The 24,394-nt window shown below is 40.2% G+C and overlaps 1 protein-coding gene across 3 annotated transcripts in view; it reads right to left on the reverse strand.

The window, feature by feature from the left end:
• Positions 1–706: 706 nt before the first annotated feature.
• NUP214 (nucleoporin 214) overlaps positions 707–24,394 on the reverse strand; it is a 183,128-nt gene continuing 159,440 nt past the window's right edge. For all 3 annotated transcript variants that reach the window (XM_089686965.1, XM_089686952.1, XM_089686957.1), the window contains 5 exons: positions 19,668–19,839; positions 6,531–6,694; positions 6,418–6,442; positions 4,173–4,231; positions 707–2,219 (listed from right to left, as the gene is read on the reverse strand). In XM_089686965.1, the coding sequence (XP_089543091.1) occupies positions 4,195–4,231; positions 6,418–6,442; positions 6,531–6,694; positions 19,668–19,839 (398 nt within the window). In that variant the 3' untranslated portion in view covers positions 707–2,219; positions 4,173–4,194. The remainder of the gene's footprint in view (positions 2,220–4,172; positions 4,232–6,417; positions 6,443–6,530; positions 6,695–19,667; positions 19,840–24,394) is intronic.

Below are 24,394 nucleotides of genomic sequence, written 5' to 3' on the forward strand. Positions count from 1 at the left end.
ACTCCTCTCTCTCTCCCTGCTGCTCACTATGCACACGGATCTCTCTCCTGTACATTATACATACTTCTCTATATACATCTCTACAGTTATTTCTCTCATGCCACCACTCCCCCTGTCACTGCCCTGCCCCAACCTCATGGCTCCCCTTTCAACCCTGCCTTGTCCAGAAACCCTCTCTCTGCTCCCCTCTTGCTCATTGGACTTTGCTCCTCCTATCCATTTCCGATTGGCCCATGCCGCCGTCCTCGCCGAGCCACCTGGCCCCTTCCTGGCTGTAGTCGCGGAGAATGCCGCCGCCGCCTCCTCCACCATTACCGAAGGTGAACACCAGTTCAGGATAGTAAAGAGCATGCTTTTCAAAGAGCAGAGAGATGTCCACGAACTAGTAAAACTAGCAGATGTCCATTCACCTGAAGGTAGCTGCATATAACCCATTGTTAAGACTACTACCTTGTGTCATGTGTGATTAAGCAACAAGTTTCAGAGGCTATAATGTCAAACAAATATGAAGAGTATGAAAACCAGTATACTAGTCACTCTGGACACACTTCTATCATCTTCCAAGACCATGTAGCGTTGGCAGTTTACACAGGGTGAGTTTTAAATATATTTATTTGCAAACTGTGTTATAGATATACAATGTAGTATACTTTTATTTGTATAATAAAGAATTTATACAAATAAATAAAAAAAAACTAAAAAAAACTTCAGCTTACCCAACTGTATCCTTTAATTAAAGATGTTTAAAATAAATTTGACCAAATACCATTTAACAATAAAAAGTACACAATTCAGAGAATTACATTAAAGTGAAACGTCACTCTCTCAGTCAATATTCTTAATCCTTATGCTGCTAGTATTAGTAAATAAGATATGAAAGTATAGAATATTTACTGGTTTTAAACTTTTTTTTTTACATTTCTTCAGTTACTTCCTGGTTTCCAGGACTAGGCAAATGATGTCATACATCCTAGGAGTCTTCAGGACGGGAGGATGGGTTTTTCTCAGCGAAGCACACAAGTACTTGTGGACACCTATACACCTTTGTTGGAAGATTTTTCAGCACACAAACACTGTGTCACTGGATTTGGGACTTTTTCGTTTCAGTCATTATTTAGATTTGGACTTTCCATAGCACTTTAGCAATATATTTTTTGTTATATTATTTTATGGATATACTGTGTTTTAGTTATTGCATTTGATTGTTTAGTGTACAGCACACTCACTTTATATATGTTCTCTATTTTTCTGGTGTTCAAGAAAAGAGTAGCAACAGTTCACTATATTTATTCACAAATTTATTCATTTTGCATATTTATCTTTTGGGTGTAGCGCAGGTTTTTCCTTTTTACTTAACCACACCGTCTTGCCTGCTTGTCTAAGCTAAAGGCAGATGGATTCCAGGAAGTAAATGCTACTTGAATAATCTGCCCTTACTTAAGATGGCCAGGGTCAGAAATGCTAGGAGATGTTTTTCAAATCAAACAGCGTTTTTTGGCTTGTGGGACTTAGATTCAGTGTATTTGCGCTTTAAGGTTTTGGAGCACTAAAAATGATTGGAGGCTTTAAAGGAACCTGTGACGATAGAATCATAGGGGCTACCAATACTGATTTGGGATTTAAATGCAGATCTTCGCTGTTTCCCAGATCCTGGCTTTAGTACCTAAAATCACTGGCCTGAAAGAAAAATGCAGCTCATGAAAGGAGTAAAAACTCATTTTGTGAATATTTGTTCTAGGTCATCAACTCACTAAGGAGCCAGAAAAATGAAGATGACAGCCCTGCATCTTGCACTTTAGACTACAAAAACTAGCAAAGACAACTCCATTATTCTATCCTGACAGACTACCCTACAAGATCTTTGCTGTAGACCTTTATGAGCATCTTGTTGAGATTGGCAAGGTGAAGATCCTCCCTGGGGTGGGACAATTTTCCAGGTTCCGGTCCCCTCCCCCTCCTTTCTTGCTTTCTTGTCAGACATCATTTCTTCTAACTTCATAATATATGTTGTACATCTCTTCCAGTTTACTTTTATTCATGTATTGAGAGAAACATTTTAACATAACATATAAATACATTTTTTTAGGAACAAAAGTAACAATCACAACAAAGATGTTGTTCTCTTGAGATGACGATCATTTGAAGTTGATGTAAAATGTTTTGAAGTCCGGATCTATAACAAATATCTGCATCTGTGACTGATACTTCAAATAAAGTTTCTAAAAAGGAAAAAAAAAAATGTTTTTGGGGGGTAATGTAATGTGAAGGGCACTTAAAAAAAGTGTATTTAAACCCAAAAGCATAAATGTATTATATTGCAGCTCACCAAACAATGTTTTCTTTTTATAGGCTCCTTTCCCCTTATTTTCACCTGTTGATCCTGCTGTTATTTTTCCAACTTAAGGTCTCATGCACAGAGGGCGTTTTTGCTGCCACTTTTATGGGCGTCAGACATGTTTTTTTTTACTGCTTCCAAACGGCCCTCCATGTTAATCTACACACAGACTAAGTGTCAGTAGTGTTTCCCATCAGGAAGAAAACCCAGGGCCAATGCGTCCAGGAGCGGCAGTGTTTTGGCAGAAAAAAGGATTGACGCGTCTAAACGCACCTGCATGTTAATACATTTCAATGGCCAGAATAACTGATCATTCTGGCCAATGAAATTAATTAAAGCCAAAGCGCTCGACAGTTGTAAATGCGCCTAAACGCTTCTAAAAGCGGTGGATACTTTTACAAGCATCAAGCGTTTTTTTCTGCAAAAACGCTGCTGCCAGGACAACAGTTTCTAGGAGAGTTTTCTTTAACGTCCTGTGTGCATGAGGCCTAAATTTTAACAGCCCATGCTGACCCATAAAAGTGGCAGTTAGAGGGTTGAGAACACTGGCAGTAGTACTTACAATGGTTACAAAAGTATCAGCTGGCGTTCAGCTTTAATTTGTTAGTCATGCCCATCTACATTTGCTAGTACATCTATGGGTTACAACATACATTGCAATCTGATATACAATTTTTATACAATCAACTTTATATTTACCAAAATTATGTAATATGGGGACCTGCCTAATCTATCCAATGTGTATCCAATCAAGCAAATCTTGAACTACTTGTTGGCAGATCTAAAAAGGAGGTTGTGCGCTTAAATTGAGCTTTACACTATCCTCTCCCCAGGTTGACAGCACTGCAGTCCAAGGGTAGCTCTGTTACATTTCCATTAAGTCAAGCCACCCTCAAGCTTGCCACACCCATTACAAACTGGTTGTACAATCTCTATATTTTACTTTAAAACTAGCATAACAATCTAGTAGAAGCTTTGATTGGGACAATCCATTCCATGTGTATCCAGTCAGATAAGCTATTGTACTACATGGCTGTTGGTAGATCTAAAGGAGATCCTACAATCAGATTGTACAGTCTTTTGCCAGCGTAAGACCAGACGTTTGTTTGTCTGGATCAAAAGGTGAAAATTAAAAAAAACCAAAAAAACAACTAAATAAAGAAAACTAATGCAGCCATTACATCTAAGGACTGGTAAGCTACAATATGTACAATTTTTGTTTTTGGTTTAGATATGCATTAAATCATAACTGAAGGATCTAATAAAGTGAGACTTGTATAAGAGATGCCTGCATGTCACCTCTCAGTTGACCTCCCAAGAGCTGTGGCATTGTTAACCAATTAACAAACAAGCTATTATGGCCATGGACTCTGTCCCACTTATTCCCATATTATATTACTGGACTGTAATGGCGATCCCACTGGCAGACAATGAGGTGCAGGAGGCTGACCAATCTAAAGCCCTCAAAGCTCTGTCAGATTTGAAAAGAATGTCTTGGGTTTTTGGGGACTCATGGCAAAAAAACATGGGTGATATACAGACATGTGCAGATGACTACTATGCTGCATACATGACTTTAAATGCTCACAAAACACTTTAATTTGATTAAAACAAAGCTAAATAGTACAAGGCACAAATACCGGAAATTTAAAAAACAATTAATTGAAAAGCATGGGATAGACTTTGGTAAAACGTGTGGCATCTTTTGAAGCAGCAGATGAGTAGAGAGATGGATAGAATGCTGTCAGGATGTTATTGTAGTTTCTGAGAGGCAATGCAGTGACATGATTACAGGCAAAACGGGACACATTTTACAAAGTTTATTTTAAAGAGTCACCTTTGTTTCAGGCTCCTTACATTCAGCTTCTCCAGCCACCCCCAAATGTGGACGTAGACCTGTGGAAATGTAAACAGGTGTTAGCCATGTACAGATGTGTATCAAGAAAGGTAACAAGTAAAAAAGTGAACTTTTTTACAACTGTTACAACCAGAAAATAAACAGTTAAAAAATAAAATCAAAGATTGGTTAATTTCATATCTTTTTACAAGTTATTTTTAATCCTAAAGAGTCATAAAACTTTCACGTCTTGGGGTAAAACTTACTCTATCCACACCTCAGGCACATTAGTGTGTTGTTCAGTTGGTGCAGTAAAGGCTTCTTTCTGGAAACTTGATTATGCAGCTCATTTTTGTTCAAGTATTATCTTGTTGTGCTCCATGAAACAATTACACCGTTGTTTTCCAGAGCAGCCCGTATCTCTCCTTAAGTTACCTGTGGGTTTTTATTTGTATCCTGAACAATTCTTCTGGCAGTTGTGGCTGTAATCTTTCTTGGTCTACCTGGCCTTGGTTTGGTATCAGGAGATCCCCAAATTTTCCATTGTTGATTGAACAGTACTGACTACTCCAGGCTTTGGATATCTTTTTCCATATTTATAAAAAAAAGTTCCATTACCTTGTCATTCAAAGTCTTTTGACAGTTCTATTCTGCTCCCCATGGCTCAGTATCTAGTCTGCTCAGTGCATCCACGTGAGAGTTAAACTCTGACTATTTATACACAGACACTATTTGCAATTTAAAAAGCCACAGATGTGGGAACTGCATATTACCAAGCATTCTCAGTGGTCTTCAATATAAATTTATTAATTAAACACACATACATATACACAGTTCTGCTTACAAGTCTGCATACCCTGGCAGAAATTGTGATATTTTGGCATTTATATGAAAAATATGACTGATCAAGCCAAAAACTGTCTTTTATTTAAGGATAGTGATCATATGAAGCCTTTTATTCATTATAGTTGTTTGGCTCCTTTTTAAATCATAATAACAGAAATCACCCAAATGGCTCTGATCAAAAGTTTATATTCCTTGGAATGTTAGGCAACGGTTCAGACACACAAGGTGACACACAGGTAAAAATGGCAAGTAAAGGTTAATTTTGCATAAACTTTATTGATTTTTTTTTTTGAAAACTGTAAACACCACAATTCCAGGTGTTCAGCTACTACGACCTCTCTCCTCTATGGCTCTATTCACACCTGTGCGTTAAAAAAAAAAAAAAATCCTGCTTGCTGCATCTTTGATGCTCTTACATGAATATGCACATTATATAGAGTTCAATTTCAATGCTTCTCAAACGAAAGTAAAACATGTCTAAAGCACAATGCACCACACATATGCAAGGTGGCTTTAGGTCTTCCCATGATGCTATTGTACAGAGGCTGAATCTAAGGCTTGGCTATAAACAGCGCAATAAAATGAAACCCAGTTTATGATGTGCTAGAAATGTAATTGAAGAAGTTTGGGGAGGTTAACAGTGGTGGATTAATCTCACTGCTATGTCTCCAAGATAAATAAAAAAAAAAAAGAAGAAGCGTATAAGTTTATCTTGCCAGTGGCCACCCACAATTAGATTTAATTACAGGTTTATTCATTTATTTTTAATTTAGAGGTAACTGAGCAAAAACCAACAGACCTCCTTGTGGATTGTAAATTATACAACCACTTCTACAACACTGAGGTCAAGTCTGTGCAACATTCTTGTAGGATAACAGGCTCATCAAAGTGCAAGAATCAGCAAAACACATCCAAACAAAAATATTTATATCTACAGTTACCTTTCATTAAAAGGAGAAGTAGGGCCAAAGCTCTTTTGACCTTACTTTTCTTATGGGTCACAGGAGTGTACTTAGTTCTACTCCTGTGAACCAAATGCAGCTGATATTGGGTTCAAGTCTGATGACACTCAGCCACTTCAGACTTTGGAGGGATCCAATAATCACAAGGAAAATCCGACAGGCTGATTGTACCCAAGATGATCGACCAATCGATCAACTTGGGTACATTCAGTCTGCCCATACATGGTTAGAATCTCAGCCGGTCCCTGCTGAACCGGCAGAGATTTGAACGGTCTATGGCCAGCTTTAGAAGCACAAAAACACAATATTATAGACACAAATTTGAAAACAAAGAAATTAGTCCTGCTAACGATAACAGTAGGGAACAAGACAAGTCAAACATCCCATTTAAATAACACTCAGAATCAGTATCAAGTGACATTGTCAGAAATACTTACTGGTTTGGCACCCCAAATGAAAAACCTGAAGAACAATGAACAAAACAAGGGTTAATTTAAGTTTATGATGGTTTACTGGTTCAAGCTCTTTCAGAATGTAAAAAGTACTTCACCTCCACTGCTTCCTGAGGCTGCTCCACCACTACCAGAACCAAATCCAGAAAATCCACTACTCTGTCCACCAAATCCACTTCCTTGCTGGGGCAGACTCCCAAAAGCTGGGGTGCCCTGGCTGGCCAGGCCGCCAAATGTGGCAGAGGGAGAGTTGCTTCCAAATCTGCCAAAAGGAAGAATGTTAAGTACAAATGGAGAGAACTTCGTTAATGACTTGACAATATCTTCTATCACTGAATATTGTACATTTTAGGGAGTTTTTTTGACAGTCAGGGTTAGTGTACATGACATTTTATTGTTTAAATTCCAGTCCTGAAAGTGTCAGATGCTGAAGATCTTGCAGCTGCTGAGCTCATGAAGACATCAAATGTTTGCCTTGGGGGTGGCAGGAGAGGTATGCAGAGATGCCTTTGATTAGACGAATGGGATATTTTTACTTATTGCAAAATCTATTTCTTGGAGTTCATTGTGGGACACGGAAATTCTAAGACTGTTAAGATTACACTGCTGGCTACAGGAGGATTTGGACAGTGGCAAGCAAAAAACAGTGGCTACCCCAGCAAATATCTGTTTGGTATAAAAGCGGTACCAAGAACATTATCATAGACACAGAGGGGTGGGACTGCTGTCCCTCAATTAACTGTTTGTATGCAAAAGCGCTCCAACTGAGGGGTGGGTAACAGCAAACAAAACACGAACAGACCCACAAGAAAATGACAGACCTAGTGACTGCCCACAGCTAGAAGAGCTGACTAAAGGCCCTTACACTCAAATCTGGCTGAGGCCTAAACATCCACCTGGTAGAGCTTAGAGAACATAGCAACAAAATACCAGGAGGCAGTCTTGCAGTCTGGGAAACAGTAGCCTGCTGCTGACAAGCCCAAGAAGCACTCACAGATCCAGTATGGTGTGCCTTGACTGGGGAAAGGTAGAACCTGATTCTTAAGATCATAAGTTTGAATGATGATATGTTACCAAGAAATAGTGGCACACAAAGCAAATTCCCTTTTATGAGGACCATCAGAGATCGCAAAGAGTCAGTCTTTCTAATGGAAGTTATAAATGTGACACAGACACACCTGGCACAAGCAGTGTTTGTATTCTTCTTTACAAACTCAAACATTCACTATATAAACTGAAAAATGTTTGAAGATTTTTCTTTCCTTTGAATCACTTAATATTTAGTTATTTAACCACTGTTTCTGAGAACTGCTGTACATCTGTGTTGCACGGAGTCAACCAACTTCTGGCACCTGTGAACAGGTATTCCAGACCAGGATGATTTGACTACGTTCCACAGTTCTTCTCTATTTCTTGGTTTTGCCTCAGAAACTGTATTTTTGATGTGACCCCACAAGTTTTCTATTGGATTAAGATATGGGGATTGGGCTGGCCACTCCATAACGTCAATCTTGTTGGTCTCTGAACAGTACAAATTTGGGGGAGGAGCCAGGGAAGGACACAGGATCAACAAAGAGGGAGATGTACTACGTGACCAAAAGCTGGACTCTTGTATAAGCAATTAGGCTCAGGAGCCTTGTGGTAAAAGGTCTTCTCTAAGGCACCTTGGGATATGAATGGTCTTGGTGTGGTTAAAGGTTGAAAAGCATCACAGAAGGTGGTATTTTGTTTGAGGAATATAGAGACTACACTGATTTGTGAATAGATGGGGAGTATTAACCCATCATGTTGCATTTGCAAATAAAGTTAGAAAAAACACTCATATGAGATATATAGTGGGATGTTTACAGGTGATCAGGCAGAAGCCAGGCTGCTGCAGTACACATAGTGGCATGTCTATAGGAGACCATGCAGGTGCCTAGCTACTGCAGTAATCTGGATAGATATTTTAAGGACATTATGGGACATGCATCCCTAAAGAAGCAAGCGTCCCAGTGTAGGATTTGAAAAGGCCTTGTAAGTTTTCAAAAAAAAAGGGAAGGGGAAACCACCTTTTGTGACTGTAAAGCTAAGTTTACTCTAGCGTCAAACACAGGCATTTCATCTGTGTTTCTGAAGCCTTAATGAATGCCTATTGATGCTCCATATCATTTTTGTGTATTGCAGCACACAGTGCTGTTCACTGGTTGCATTTGCGTTGCATTTCACAAAAATGTATCCAACCTTTAGCATTTCGCTGGTTTCACTGCTCCCCACGTCTCCATTTGTGACAATGGTGTTTATAGGGCATTTGAGATGCATTTAGGAAGCTTCTTTTTTTTTTGAGATAGTACACAAATCCATACAATAGAAAACCAACACAGAGGAGGTGTCTGGAAACTGTTATTTAATATGATGCAAACACGTCAATAATGCATCTTAACATGATAGGTGTGTTAATGGATGTCCATGGTATCTAAAATTTCAAAGCATGTCTTGAGCTGCAAAGAGGTGTGGGGAGACAGTCTGCTTTTCGTGAAGCAGCAAGCAGGAATGGTTAAAAGAAAGGAACATTGAGAGGACAGCAATAGAGACTCTTTGAGGGAGATTACCAAAACTGGTGCAACTATGTACAGTAACCAATCAGCTTCTAACTTCAGCTTGCTCAATTCAATTAAGCTTTGACAATAAAACTTATTGGTTACTATGCACAGCTGCACCAAATTCTGTGTTCACCAGTTTTAGCAAATCTGCCCCTTTGGGCAGCTCTCCAAATAAAAGGTGTAATAAAAGTCCAGGGTGTGCGTTTACTAAGCTGGAACAAATGTCAGTAGACATCCTCCCACCCCAGTCACTTAGCCTTGTTTCCATGTCCTAAGCACGTAAACATAGGAAATGGGGTGCAGAAAAATGGCAGTAGGTGCTCTGGACTGATGAGTCAAAATTTTAAATATTTGGTTGTAGCAGGAGGCAGTTTGTTCACGAAGGGCTGGAGAGCTGTAATGAGTTCCAAATACCAGTCAATTCTAGCACAAAACCTTCAGGCTTCTGCTAAAAAGCTGAACACGAAGAGGAACTCCATCTTTCAACATAACGACCCAAAGCATACATCCAAATCAACAAAGAAATGGCTTCACCAGAAGAAGAATAAAGTTTTGAAATGGCTCAGCCAGAGCCCAGATCGGAGTCCGATCAAAAATCTGTGGGATGATCTGAAGAGGGCTGTGAACAAGAGATTATCCTGCAATCTGACAGATTTGGAGTGTTTTTGCAAGGAAGAGTGGGCAAATATTGCCAAGTCAAGATGTGCCATGCTGATAGACTCATACCCAAAAAGACTGAGTGCTGTAATAAAATCAAAAGGTGCTTCAACAAAGTATTAGTTTAAGGTTGAGTACACTTATGCAACCATATTATTTTAGTTTTTTATTTTTACTTTCCTCCACCTAAAAGATTTCAGTTTGTTGTTCAACTGAGCTGTGCAGTTTACAGGTTACATTAAAAAGTTAGAAAAAAAGTTATCAAATGATTTAGTGGTGTCTCTTTTTCTTACATCACAGAAACCTGACATTTTAACAGGGGTGTGTAGACTTTTTATATCCATTGTATGTCTCCTGATCTGAACCCAACCGAACACCTATGGAGAATTCTGAAGAGACAAATTGAGCATCACTCTCCATCCAGCATCCAGGCTCTAAAAGAGGTAATTCTTGAAGAATGGAAAAAGAAAGATAGATGTTGCAATTTGTCACCAATTTGTTAATTCCATGTCTAGATGACTTGGTGCTGTCCTTACAAATCATGGAGGTCATACAAAATACAAGACTTTGTAGTTTTTGTTGTGGGGTGTATTCATTTTTGCACCAACTAATTTCCATGAAACTGAATATTTTGTAAATTATCTCTCTCTCTCTCTATATATATATATAGATATACACACAGTGAAGGAAATAAGTATATCCCCTGCTGATTTTGAATGTTTGCCCACTCGCAAAGAAATGCTTAGTCTAATAATCGAATGGTAGGTGTATTGTAACACTAAGAGACAGAATAGCAACAAAACATAAAAAAAAAAAAATTCAATCAGATTAAGGTCTGGAGACTGGCTTGGCCACGCCAGGACTTTAATGTGTTTCTTCTTGAGCCACTCCTTTGTTGCCTTGGCCGTGTTTTGGGTCATTGTCATGCTGGAACACCCATCCACGACCCATTTTCAATGCCCTGGCTGAGGGAAGAAGGTTCTCACCCAAGATTTGACAGTACATTGCCCCGTCCATCTTCCCTTTGATGCGGTGCAGTTGTCCTGTCCCCTTAGCAGAAAACCACCCCCAAAGCAGAATGTTTCCACCGCCATGTTTGACAGTTGGGATGGTGTTCTTGGGGTCATAGGCAGCATTCCTCCTCCTCCAAACAGGGAGAATTGAGTTGATGTCAAAGCGCTTGACTTTGGTCTCATCTGACCACAACACTTTCAACCAGTCCTCCTCTGTATTCATTCAGATGTTCAGTGGCAAACTTCAGAGGGGCTTGGACATGTGCTTTCTTGAGCAGAGGGACCTTGCGGGCACTGCAGGATTTCAATCCTTGTCGGCGTAGTGTGTTACCAATTGTTTTCTTAGTGACTGTGGTCCCAGCTACCTTGAGATCATTGACAAGATCCTCACGTGTAGTTCTGGGATGATTCCTCACTGTTCTCATGATTATTGACACTCCATGAAATGAGATCATGCATGGTGCACCAGACCTAGGGAGACTGACAGTTGTTTTGTGTTTCTTTTATTTGCGAATTATTGCACCTGTAAACTGTGCAACTGTTGTCACCTTCTCACCAAGTTGCTTGGCGATGGTTTGGTAGCCCAGTCCAGTCTTGTGTAGGACTACAATCTTGTCCCTGACATCCTTGGACAACTCTTTGGTCTTTGCAATGCTGGAGAGTTTGGAATCTGATTGTTTGATTGCTCCTGTGAACAGGTGTCTTTTATAAAGGTAACAAAATGAGATTAGCAGCACTCCCTTTAAGAGACTGCTTCTAATCTCAGCTTTTTACCTGTATGAAAGACACCTGTAGCCAGAAATCCTGTTGAATGATAGGGGATCAAATACTTATTTCCCTCATGAACATGCAATCAGTGCATAATTTGTTAGACATGCATTTCTTTTGAATTGTTTGTTGAATTGTTGTCTCTCAATGTTACAATATACCTGCCATTCGATTTTTAGACTGATCATTTCTTAGTGAGTGGGCAAACAGTCAAAATCAGCAGGGGATCAAATACTTATTTCCTTCACTGTATATATACAGTGGGGATCGAAAGTTTGGGCACCCCAGCTACAAATTTGTATTAATGTGCATAAAGAAGCCAAGGAAAGATGGAAAAATCTCCAAAAGGCATCAAATTACAGATTAGACATTCTTATAATATGTCAACAAAAGTTAGATTTTATTTACATCTTTTACACTTTAAAAATAACAGAAAACAAAAAAATGGCGTCTGCAAAAGTTTGGGCACCCTGCAGAGTTAATATCTTGTACTGCCCCCTTTGGCAAGTATCACAGCTTGAAAACGCTTTTTGTAGCCAGCCAAGAGTCTTTCAATTCTTGTTTGAGGTATCTTTGCCCATTCTTCCTTACAAAGGTCTTCCAGTAAAGCATGCTTGTTATACTCACTGTGGAACCTAAGGAGGTAATCATCTGCATTGTGTAAAAAAGCTGTTACTGGCTTCTCTGTTCCTCCCCTTTTTCCAGTGCCCCCTCTTATCTCCATATAGGACATATCATGTGGACTCATTCTTCACATGCTCAGTTTAATGTGTATTGCTAGAGAGTTTTTTTTCCTTTGGAGAGTGCATGTGATCAGCACAGGGCCAATCAGCACGATCCAGACAGAAGTCAGGGGTCTTGCATCCTCCTAGAGCAAAATGAAAACTCCTCCTACAAGCTTTACATGTGGTCGGCTTGACACTGATAGAAGTCACAAGACTGCTCTAATTGCTAAGTAATGGTATTTAGCAGTTTATATTTACTAAAATAATTGCACTTCCATGTTCTGTGTACTGTCGGAGATCAGACATAGTGAATGCAGGGTCCTGGGTTTAGTAACATTTTAAGCAGGTTCCCACAAGATTGATTTAATTACCCCATTTAACAATCAATCTGAAGCCAAATGCAAAATTAAGCAAAAGGAATATTTTAAAGGAAGACCATATTATCAGACATTTAATTGATGATAATCCCAACATTACTTTTGGGAGAAAGACCTCACTCAGTAATATGCTGGTTCCTAACCGCTTACGCTTTGCTCCTTTTCTCTAAAAAGTTTCTATTTATAATATTTTTTTTAATGCTTATAATAATAATAATAATTTGCATTATTTTTTAAATCTCCCCCCCCCCCTTTACACCAGATTGGTGCTACCCCCTTCCCTGTCCTAGGGCTTATATTTTTTTTTTACTCCTTGATGTTTTCTTCTTCTCTGTCTGACCCCAGCTGGATGTGACATGGGCGTGGTTTTCTCCACACTTACAGGTGGGTTTGTCTGGCTTCAGCTCCCACTGTCTCCAGTCATATTAGGTAGCATACCTGACAGAGTGCGGTCCTACCCTGCCCCCTTGGATGGCAGTCCTATGTGGAGATTTGGGTGTGACTGTAGGGGGGGGGGGGGCATCTCTCCCTTTAAACTTAAGGTACCAGCACTGGTAAGGTCCGCATATGTTTCTTCAGGTTTTTCCAGCACACTCCCTTTTTCTACTGGCCCTCATTATACATTTTTGTTATTGCTTTTTTTCCTCTCCCCGGACTATAGTTGGTCACACTGGCCGATTACCTGGATGCACTTTTGTGTATACTCTGTGGTTAGCCTGGATGCACTACATATGCAATATAGAATTTTTATACAAAAACTAGACAGACTTTCATTCATCCTCTTCCATCTGGGGCTAGATGTCTCCCTCGCTGATGTTTCCCAAATTTTGGATCATCGAACAGGAAAAGTGGAGATATTTTCCACTGGGGACACCAGTTCTGGTGACAACTAAGTTTTTTTTAAATCTTTTGTTTTATATATAGAGATACGCGTGCACGTGCACACACACTTGCCAAAAGTATTGGGACACCTGCCTTTACAAGAACATGAACTTTAATGGCAACCCAGTCTTAGTCCATAGGGTTCAATATTGAGTTGGCCCACCCTTTGCAGCTATAAAATCAAGCACCTAGGAGCATGCAGACTGCTTCTACAAACATTTGTGAAAGTATGGGTTGCTCTCAGGAGCTTAGTGAATTCAAGCGTGGTACCGTGATAGGTTGCCACCTGTGCAATAAGTCTATCCGTGACATTTCTTTGCTACAAAATATTCCACAGTCAACTGTTAGTGGTATTATAACAAAGTGGAAGAAACTGGGAACAACAGCAACTCAGCAGCAAAGTGGTAGGCCATATAAAATGCCAGAGCGGGGTCAGTACATGCTGAAGCTCACAGAAGTCGTCAACTGTCTGCAGAGTCTATAGCTGAAGACCACCAAACTTTGTGTGTCCTTCAGAATAGCACAACAGTGCATAGAGAGCTTCATGGAATGGGTTTCCATGGCTGAGCAGCTGCATTCAAGCCTTACATCACCACGTGCAATGCAAAGCATTGGAAGCAGTGGTATAAAGCACGCCGCCACTGGACTCTAGAGCAGTGGAGACGTGTTCTCTGGAGTGACGAATCATGCTTTTCTGTCTGGGAATCTGATGGATGTATATAAGTTCTGCAGTCTCCAGGAGAACAGTACTTGCATGACTGCATTGTGGCAAGTGTAAAGTTTGGTTGGGAGGGAATTATGGTGTGGGGTTGTATTTCAGGGGCTGGGCTCAGCCACTTAGTTCCAGTGAAGGGAACTCTTAAGGTGTCAGGGTACCACGACATTTTGGAGAATTTCACGCTCCCAACTTTGTGGAAACAGTTTGGGGATGGCCCCTTCCTGTTCAAACATCACTGCGCACCAATGCACAAAGCAAGGTCCATAAAGACATGGATGAGCAAGTCCGGGGTGGAGGAACTTGACTGACCTACACAGAGTCCTGATCTCAACCCGATAGAACACCATTGGGAGGAATTAGAGAAGAGAGTGTGAGCCAGGCCTTCTCGTCCGACATCAGTGCCTGAACTCATAAATGCGTTTCTGGAAGAATGGTCAAACATTCCCATAGACACACTTCTAAACCTTGTGGACAGCCTTCCCAGAAGAGTTGAAGCGGTTATAGCTGCAAAGGGTGGGCCAACTCAATATTGAGCCCTACGGACTAAGACTGAGATGCCATTAAAGTTCATGTGTGTGTAAAGGCAGGCGTCCTAATACTTTTGGCAATATAGTGTGTGTGTATATGTGTGTGTGGGTGTATATACACATATATATATATACATACATATACATATATATATTTACACATACATACAGTCAGGTCCATAAATATTGGGACATCAACACAATTCTAACATTTCTGGCTCTATACACCACCACAATGGATTTGAAATGAAACGAACAAGATGTGCTTTAACTGCAGACTGTCAGCTTTAATTTGAGGGTATTTACATCCAAATCAGGTGAACGGTGTAGGAATTACAACAGTTTGCATATGTGCCTCCCACCTGTTAAGGGACCAAACGTAATGGGACAATTGGCTTCTCAGCTGTTCCATGGCCAGGTGTGTGTTATTCCCTCATTATCCCAATTACAATGAGCAGATAAAAGGTCCAGAGTTCATTTCAAGTGTGCTATTTGCATTTGGAATCTGTTGCTGTCAACTCTCAAGATGAGATCCAAAGAGCTGTCACTATCAGTGAAGCAAGCCATCATTAGGCTGAAAAAAACAAAACAAACCCATCAAAGAGATAGCAAAACCATTAGGCGTGGCCAAAACAACTGTTTGGAACATTCTTAAAAAGAAGGAACGCACCGGTGAGCTCAGCAACACCAAAAGACCTGGAAGACCATGGAAAACAACTGTGGTGGATGACCGAAGAATTCTTTCCCTGGTGAAGAAAACACCCTCCACAACAGTTGGCCAGATCAAGAACACTCTCCAGGAGGTAGGTGTACGTGTGTCAAAGTCAACAATCAAGAGAAGACTTCACCAGACTGAATACAGAGGGTTCACCACAAGATGTAAACCATAGGTGAGCCTCAAAAACAGGAAGGCTAGATTAGAGTTTGCCCAACGACATCTAAAAAAGCCTTCACAGTTCTGGAACAACATCCTATGGACAGATGAGACCAAGATCAACTTGTACTAGAGTGATGGGAAGAGACGAGTAAGGAGAAGGAAAGGAACTGCTCATGATCCTAAGCATACCACCTCATCAGTGAAGCATGGTGGTGGTAGTGTCATGGCGTGGGTATGTATGGCTGCCAATGGAACTGGTTCTCTTGTATTTATTGATGATGTGACTGCTGACAAAAGCAGCAGGATGAATTCTGAAGTGTTTCGGGCAATATTATCTGCTCATAATCAGCCAAATGCTTCAGAACTCATTGGACGCCGCTTCACAGTGCAGATGGACAATGACCCAAAGCATACTGCAAAAGCAACCAAAGAGTTTCTTAAGGGAAAGAAGTGGAATGTTATGCAATGGCCAAGTCAATCACCTGACCTGAATCCGATTGAGCATGCATTTCACTTGCTGAAGACAAAACTGAAGGGAAAATGCCCCAAGAAGAAGCAGGAACTGAAGACAGTTGCAGTAGAGGCCTGGCACAGCATCACCAAGGATGAAACCCAACGTCTGGTGATGTTTATGCATTCCAGACTTCAGGCTGTAAATGACTGCAAAGGATTTGCAACCAAGTATTAAAAAGTGAAAGTTTGATTTATGATTATTATTCTGTCCCATTACTTTTGGTCCCTTAACAAGTGGGAGGCACATATGCAAACTGTTGTAATTCCTACACCGTTCACCTGATTTGGATGTAAATACCCTCAAATTAAAGCTGACAGTCTGCAGTTAAAGCACATCTTTCATTTCAAATCCATTGTGGTGGTGTACAGAGCCAAAAATGTTTGAATTGTGTTGATGTCCCAATATTTATGGACCTGACTGTGTATGTATGTATGTATATATATATATATATATATATATATATAATTATTTTTTTTGTCCCGCATGCATTTGCGGGCCCTCCATATGCCCCCCAGTAGGCCTGTAAGGGGCAGGGACTAAAGTTTTTTTTTTGTTCCCCGTGTACAATACTATATTTACTGTAAATTATAATGTATTATTTATATTAGTTTCGTATGTTATTCTGTAGGTTTTTCACTGGATGTTAATTGTATCCTGCAGAAGTGACCACCGTGAAAAGTGCCAATATTGTGCGCTGCATACATGTGATTGTGGGAGTGTGCTGATATGTGATTGTAATTCACAGCTTATTAAGAATTTGAGTGGACATGTCATTTATGTGCTATTTTTTAACATCTGTATTTATAAGAAACATGGTTTTTAAGATATAATATAGTCTAATTGGTTCCATTAGGTGCATGTAAAGTCTCTTAAAACCTGTTCCTCTCATTTCTACGAGGGATTTTCTTTTCCTTGCTTTCGACTTCTGCAATTAAAACATATGGCTCGTTTTTTCTTTATAGTTTAACGCCCATTATAATTATTCTTCTTTAGGAACCTATATCTCCCCCTGTGCTGTTCACTGCTATAGCTGTAAATTAGTAATAAAAGATGTTATAGTGAGCGCGACTTAAATACAAAGAGTGTATCGATATGTATACACAAAAACGTTAATGAGCAGCTGATACACCGAAAAGGTAACCAAATAAAACCTCCAAATCGAACATATATAATAAATAAATGGTGCAGCGCTAAATAATAGAGCACAGTTTATATACACAATATATGAACATGCATGATATCACTCTGAGGGTGACCAATAAATACAAAAGTTCAATGTAATAGTGCGGATCGTGGAGAGATCCCAATAAGGTGAGTGGACGTCCTGATCCAAGGTGTGATGGTAAGTGTGATCACACAAATAGGTGAAAAACGCACTCACCAGATGTGCGTTTAATATACGCAATATGCAATCCTGCGTCACCAGGCCATAAAACGATCATCAGATCCCGGATCAGATTGTACCCAGATCACCATCCCGGTTCAACAGAAGTGAGGTCATCTGAAACCGCTACCAGGTATCACCACCAAGGTCCTGAGTCCTCCAGATGGGCACTGCGAATGATAGCTAGCTCTGGAATGGGGCTAGCCCTGGACCCTATGAATACGTGCATCGCACGAAATGCGTCAGAGGGCAGCAGCAGGACACCTTACTACCTAGGAATGCATATGGTCAGTAAACTTTTTGGTTAATCTTTTTATGTACCCCACACCAACCAACCCTGAATAAAAGCATCTAAAGCAGTATCACGCTATGAGGTCTCTTATTGGGCACTCTGTGTGAGTGCTATCATTTGCAGTGCCCATCTGGAGGACTCGGGACCTTGGTGGTGATACCTGGTAGCGGTTTCAGATGACCTCACTTCTGTTGAACCGGGATGGTGATCTGGGTACAATCTGATCCAGGATCTGATGATCGTTTTATGGCCTGGTGACGCAGGATTGCATATTGCGTATATTAAACGCACATCTGGTGAGTGCGTTTTTCACCTATTTGTGTGATCACACTTACCATCACACCTTGGATCAGGACGTCCACTCACCTTATTGGGATCTCTCCACGATCCGCACTATTACATTGAACTTTTGTATTTATTGATCACCCTCAGAGTGATATCATGCATGTTCATATATTGTGTATATAAACTGTGCTCTATTACTTAGCGCTGCACCATTTATTTATTATATATATCTGTAAATTGTTTCCTCTGGGCTTCCCTGAAAAGTTTGTCATACCCTGTATTACAACCGCTACATGCATTCCCTTCTAGTGAGAGATGGAAGCAGTTCCTGCATGAACAACAAGAGCTGCAGAACATAATTCAGGCATGGAGCTAACAATGTAGAGAGGTGGGGATTGTGACAGCTGATGTGTTAAGGGAAGGAGCTGTAGGTACATTTCAGAGGGATGGTATAGAGTGTGGGCGGATGATTCCATCAGGAAGAGGGGTAACCAGGAATAATAAAAATGGTGGAGCCATATTGAAAAAGGGTACCAAAAAGTCTAGTTTTGTTTTGGACTACAAGAAGAATAATGAGTTCATATTGACTTTTAAGATTTTTTTTTTTTAGGCACAGTTCTACTTTAAAATCTGTGTTTAACATTCCCAAACAATTGCAAAAGCATCCTTTAAAACTTCAGCTTTCTGAAAACTCTGTAAAAAGCTTGCTGTTCACGCTGCTTATACAAGCTAAAGCCCATGTGAACTAGGTGTAATAAATAAACCGCTATGCATTGGAAAATGTAAACACAAACAAAATGTGCATAATATAACTGTGTAGTTGAAAACTTGTACAAAGAATATCACCAAAACTTAATTTCCCTGCAATACCTTCTTAAAAATGACTAGGTTTGTCCATGTTAATTATTGTGAACCCTACAAGCCTAAAGTATCAGCATCTGAGGAATTAGACTCTGTTGACAATTTTTATGAAAAAAAAAACACAACAAAAAAACTTTAGCTTTTAAAATCATACAATTTAAATACTACACTTTCACTTGCAACATCACATAACACCAACTTTTTACGAATGAAAAGATGTTCTCAAGTACATTTCTTCACGGTTTAGGCATTAATATAGTGCAGCGAAATCTGCAACTAAACTGTATCTCTGACATGAAAGAGGGGAAAGAAGAAAGCAAAACTCAGAAGACATGCAAATGGTGCACACACTAGCTGCATGACTTAGCTCATTGACTTTTAATAACGTAGGAGCTCTTGTAGTGGTTGTGGTATACGGGAGTGTACCATAGCTTAGCCAGTCAAACTCCTCAGACTTGGTGTATACACTCTGCCTGGGTTCAAATATCTGCCTGCCTACTGGTGCATTATGTGGAGAACCACCTTTCTATCTGGTCTTCTGGGGACACATTCTTTAACAATCAGCCCAACAGTAGAACAGCCCATTCAAATCAATGAGCAGAAGGGTCTTCTGCAGCAGTGATAAACATTTGGGGGTGACAATATAATTTATGCAGCTTTCCCAAAAAGAAAAGAATAAAAATTAAAAAAAAAAAAAAAAAAACAGACTAGAATTTTTTTTTTTGTGCAATGCAAACCAAAATGTGTAATAGGATACAAGAGCTTCTTCTTACCCAAATCCTCCTGTGTTCGCTGCAGCTGTACCCTCGCCGAACACTTTGCCGCCAGTCGAGCCCAGCGGGCTTGTAAAAGTTGGGGCTGAACCAAATGCTGGCACCCCTCCGAATCCAGGGGATCCCCCAAATGTTGGAGGGCTGCCGAACACTGGAGCAGCGCCGAACCCACCTGAGCAAAACAGAGGCAAAAAAAAAGAAGAGGGAGGGGGAGGGAGACATAAGGGAACAAGAATCACATGCATGCCAATAGCAGACAAGGGTCTTCGCACTATGACAAACTAGGACAGAGATCACATTATGCTGTGTATGGTGGTGGCCATATTTTATGTTATTATTATTTGAAATTCTTGGACACACTTGTCACAGTTTATCAGTGTCTAAAATAAGAATATTCTACTATGTCGCACCACAGCAAAATTTGTGCCTACAATGGAAAATTACATTTTGATAAACAAGGCCCAACGTATCTAAAATGAACCACTAACATATCCAAAATAAGGCTATTGCATGAGCTGACAACAGCACTCCGTATGGCAACCAGCAATGTTCAGTAACCTCTAACAATCAGGGTTTATTCTCTTCCCTGATCTGATAGGAAGCAAAAATCTAACTGGTTGCTATGAATGATTCACATCATATTAGGATAATAAGCCCAATGAACACACTAGAACATCACTACAGCTTGATAAACTGTAGTCCAGAGAAAACTGACAAACACATTTTTCTCACAAACATTAGCTTGACCCACAATATGGCAGCCATTATGAAGTACAAGCAACTTTGCCCTAAAAAAAGGCCTCTGGTGGAGAGAATTACAGAGGCTGTCACTGCTAACCTCTTTCTGAAAATGCTAGTTACATGGCTTTTTTATTAATCCTCTGGCCTTAGTGATTTTGGAATCACTATCTTGAAAAAAGCATGCATGTTAAACTCCTGATCTGAATCAAAAGTCTGTGACCCCAAAAGTCTATACTTCCTAATACAGGGTTTGTTTGCTACTAAACAGCATGTGCTCTTTAGGCATCATGCACACTGGACATTTTTGCTCTCTCTCCTAGATGCCTTTCCTCCTGGAAGTGGTTTTGGAAGAAAAAGTGATTGCAAACGCTTGATACATCTAAACGTGCCTAAGCACTTGGGCCTTAATTAATTTAATTAGAATTAGTACATAATACATAATTTATTCTGGCCATTTAAATTAACATTCAAGCGATAAACATGCCCAGCGCTTAGATGCATCAAGTGTTTTTTCTGCCAAAACACGGCTGCTCCTGAATGAGCTGGCAGAGGGTTTTTTCTGCCTTTAGACGCCTATGTGCGCATGGACACACACAGGTGAAACTCGAAAAATTTGAATATCGTGCAAAAATTCATGTATTTCAGTAATGCAACTTAAAAGGTGAAACTAATATATGAGATAGACTCATTACATGCAAAGCAAGATAGTTCAAGCCGTGATTTGTCATAATTGTGATGATTATGGCTTACAGCTCATGAAAACCCCAAATCCACAATCTCAGAAAATTAGAAAATTGTGAAAAGGTGCAATATTCTAGGCTCAAAGTGTCCCACTCTAATCAGCTAATTAAGCCATAACACCAGCAAAGGGTTCCTGAGCCTTTAAATGGTCTCTCAGTCTGGTTCAGCAGGAATCACAATCACAGGAAAGACTGCTGACCTGACAGTTGTGCAGAAAACCATCATTGACACCCTCCATAAGGAGGGAAATCCTCAAAAGGTAATTGCAAAAGAAGTTGAATGTTCCCAAAGTGCTGTATCAAAGCACATTAATAGAAAGTTATGTGGAAGGGAAAAGTGTGGAAGAAAAAGCTGCACAAGCAGCAGGGATGACTGCAGCCTGGAGAGTATCGTCAGGAAAAGGCCATTCAAAAGTGTTGGGGACTTTCACAAGGAGTGGACTGAGGCTGGAGTCAGTGCATCAAGAGCCACCACACACAGACGGATCCTGGACATGGGCTTCAAATGTCACATTCCTCTTGTCAAGCCGCTCCTGATCAACAAAGTCAGAAGCGTCTTACCTGGGCTAAAGAAAAACATACCTGGTCTGTTGCTCAGTGGTCCAAAGTCCTCTTTTCTGATGAGAGCAACTTTTGCATCTCATTTGGAAACCAATGACCCAGAGTATGGAGGAAGAATGGAGAGGCACACACTGCAAGATGCTTGAAGTCCAGTGTGAAGTTTCCACAGTCTGTGTTGATTTGGGGAGCCATGTCATCTGCTGATGTGTTGGTCCACTGTGCTTCATTAAGTCTAGGGTCAACGCAGCCGTCTACCAGGAGATTTTGGAGCACTTTATGCTTCCTTCCGCAGACGAGCTTTATGGGGATGCTGACTTCATTTTCCAGCAGGACTTGGCACCTGCCCACACTGCCAAAAGCACCAAAACCTGATTTAATGACCGTGGGATTACTGTGCTTGATTGGCCAGCAAACTCGCCTGACCTGAACCCCATAGAGAATCTATGGGGTATTGCCAAGAGAAAGATGACAGACATGAGACCGAACAATGCAGAAGAGCTGAAGGCCGCAAACTGAAGCATCCTGGTCTTCCATAACACCTCAACAATGCCACAGGCTGATAGCTTCCGTGCCACGCTGCATTGAGGCAGTAATTGCTGCAAAAGGGGCCCAAACCAAGTACTGAGTACATATGCATGCTTATACTTTTCAGAGGTCCGATACGGTTTTATGTACAATCCTTGTTTTATTGATTGCATGTAATATTCTAATTTTCTGAGATTGTGGATTTGGGGTTTTCATGAGCTGTAAGCCATAATCATCACAATTATGACAAATCACGGCTTGAACTATCTTGCTCTGCATGTAATGAGTCTCTCTCATAAATTAGTTTCACCTTTTAAGTTGCATTACTGAAATAAATGAACTTTTGCACGATATTCTAATTTTTCAAGTTTCACCTGTAGGCTAACATGAAGAGGAGTTTAGGGCCAGAAAAAAAAAAGCCAGACGCCCCTAAGAGCTGCGTCAAAAAACATCCAGGTGCATGAAGCCTTAAAGTGAGCCTAAATTGGCCTAAAATATTTCTAACAGAATAGCACTGCAGAGTTCAGAAACCTTGTGGTAGCTGCAATCTCTAGTGCCTATGGAACCCTCTTGGACCCTAAAGACCAGGATGTATATTAACCCCCTTCATGCCTAAGGGTAAAACAAATCTTAATGCTTAAGCACAATTTTGCAACATTGACATGTGTTAGTAAAACCTTACATATCATCACAACTACATCCAAGTGAATTATACCTTGTTTTTTTCAGGACAAATTGGGCTTTTATTTGGTGGTAAATGGTAATGGATATCGCCTGATTTTTTTAAATTATCATAATATAATTTTTTTTAATATAGCTGTGTGTTTCTTGTTACTACCATAACCTACCACCAAAGAATAATCCAAAATACATTTTCCAGCTCTTGATGATTGCAGCGATACCATATATGTGTATGTTATTTGCAACCGTGGTACAGCCCAGAAATAATAGTGCGCATTTTGTTTTGGTTTTTTTTAACCTAAAACACACTGACACTAACTGACAATGATACCAATTAAAAAAATTAAAAATCCTGACCTTTGACCCTGACTCAAACACTTACCCTGGCACTGAACTAGATCAAACCTTGAACTAGGTATTTTTTAATATTTATCTTTTTTTTTTGTATTTTAACAAACAAAACCAGGGGGGGGGGGGGGGCTGGCTATACAGTGACTGACCACTGTGATAGCCAATCAGAAGCTATCACAGCAATCATGTGACCCGGAATCGGGAGTCATGGGTCCCGATCGTTAGAACGGGACCTGGGGCTCTCAGTGACACTCCAGTCTTTGTGCTGGGAGCGCAATGTGCGGCGTGCTCCCAGCAGAAAGACAGGTACGCAATGGAAAAAAGTTCTGTGAGGACGCATATTTGTGTGACGTTGGCACAAAGGGGTTAAAAGCCTTGACTTCTGCACCAAAGTTAAACTCTGCCCCATGCCATTCAACTATTAAATGCTAGCACTTCAGCAGCCACTACAAACTTTGGAATTCAAGACTGAAATGACAAGTCAGTGACAGGGCTTAAGGCTATCTGAGGATAGAAGTCACATTTACAGCCTGGTTTAGGGTTCAAAGGAACTCCACAGATACAAAGTAATGGAACTTTTGCACTTACCTTGAAATTTATTTTTCAATTGTGTCCTTTGAGGGACACAGGAATTCTGAAAGTTAGGTTATACTGCCACCTTCAGGAGGCTTGGACACTGGCAAACAGAAAACCTGTAAGCCAGTGTTACTATATCGTCTTCTTTACCCAATATGCCTACGTTTTTTAAGAAAGCAATAAGCAGGGCCAGCAAAGCATAAACACACAGAGGGATGGAAACTGTTTCCCTCAATGGTCTCTAAGAAAAAAATAAATGTTATATTCTTATCTGTTTCTTATCTTCTTTCTTATCTGTTGAAAGACTGGGTGACTCTGAAACAGTCTGTATATCCAGAAGCAGTCCAACTGAGGGGTTGGCAAAAGACACTGACAGATTCAAGAAGAAACTGAATTTGAACTATATGAGGTAAAATCCACGTCCATTGACCCAGTGAAAGTTAGAGTATCAACCTGATGTTTAAGACCAGGACAGAAGAGCCTGCACCACCACATAGGTGGAAGAATAAAACTACCTGATAAGAGAGAAACAGAGTCAACAACATGATATGG

Source organism: Staurois parvus, unplaced genomic scaffold (assembly GCF_062004578.1).
Source record: "Staurois parvus isolate SC_StPar_1 unplaced genomic scaffold, SC_StPar_1.0 ptg000020l, whole genome shotgun sequence".
Lineage (NCBI taxonomy): Eukaryota > Metazoa > Chordata > Amphibia > Anura > Ranidae > Staurois > Staurois parvus.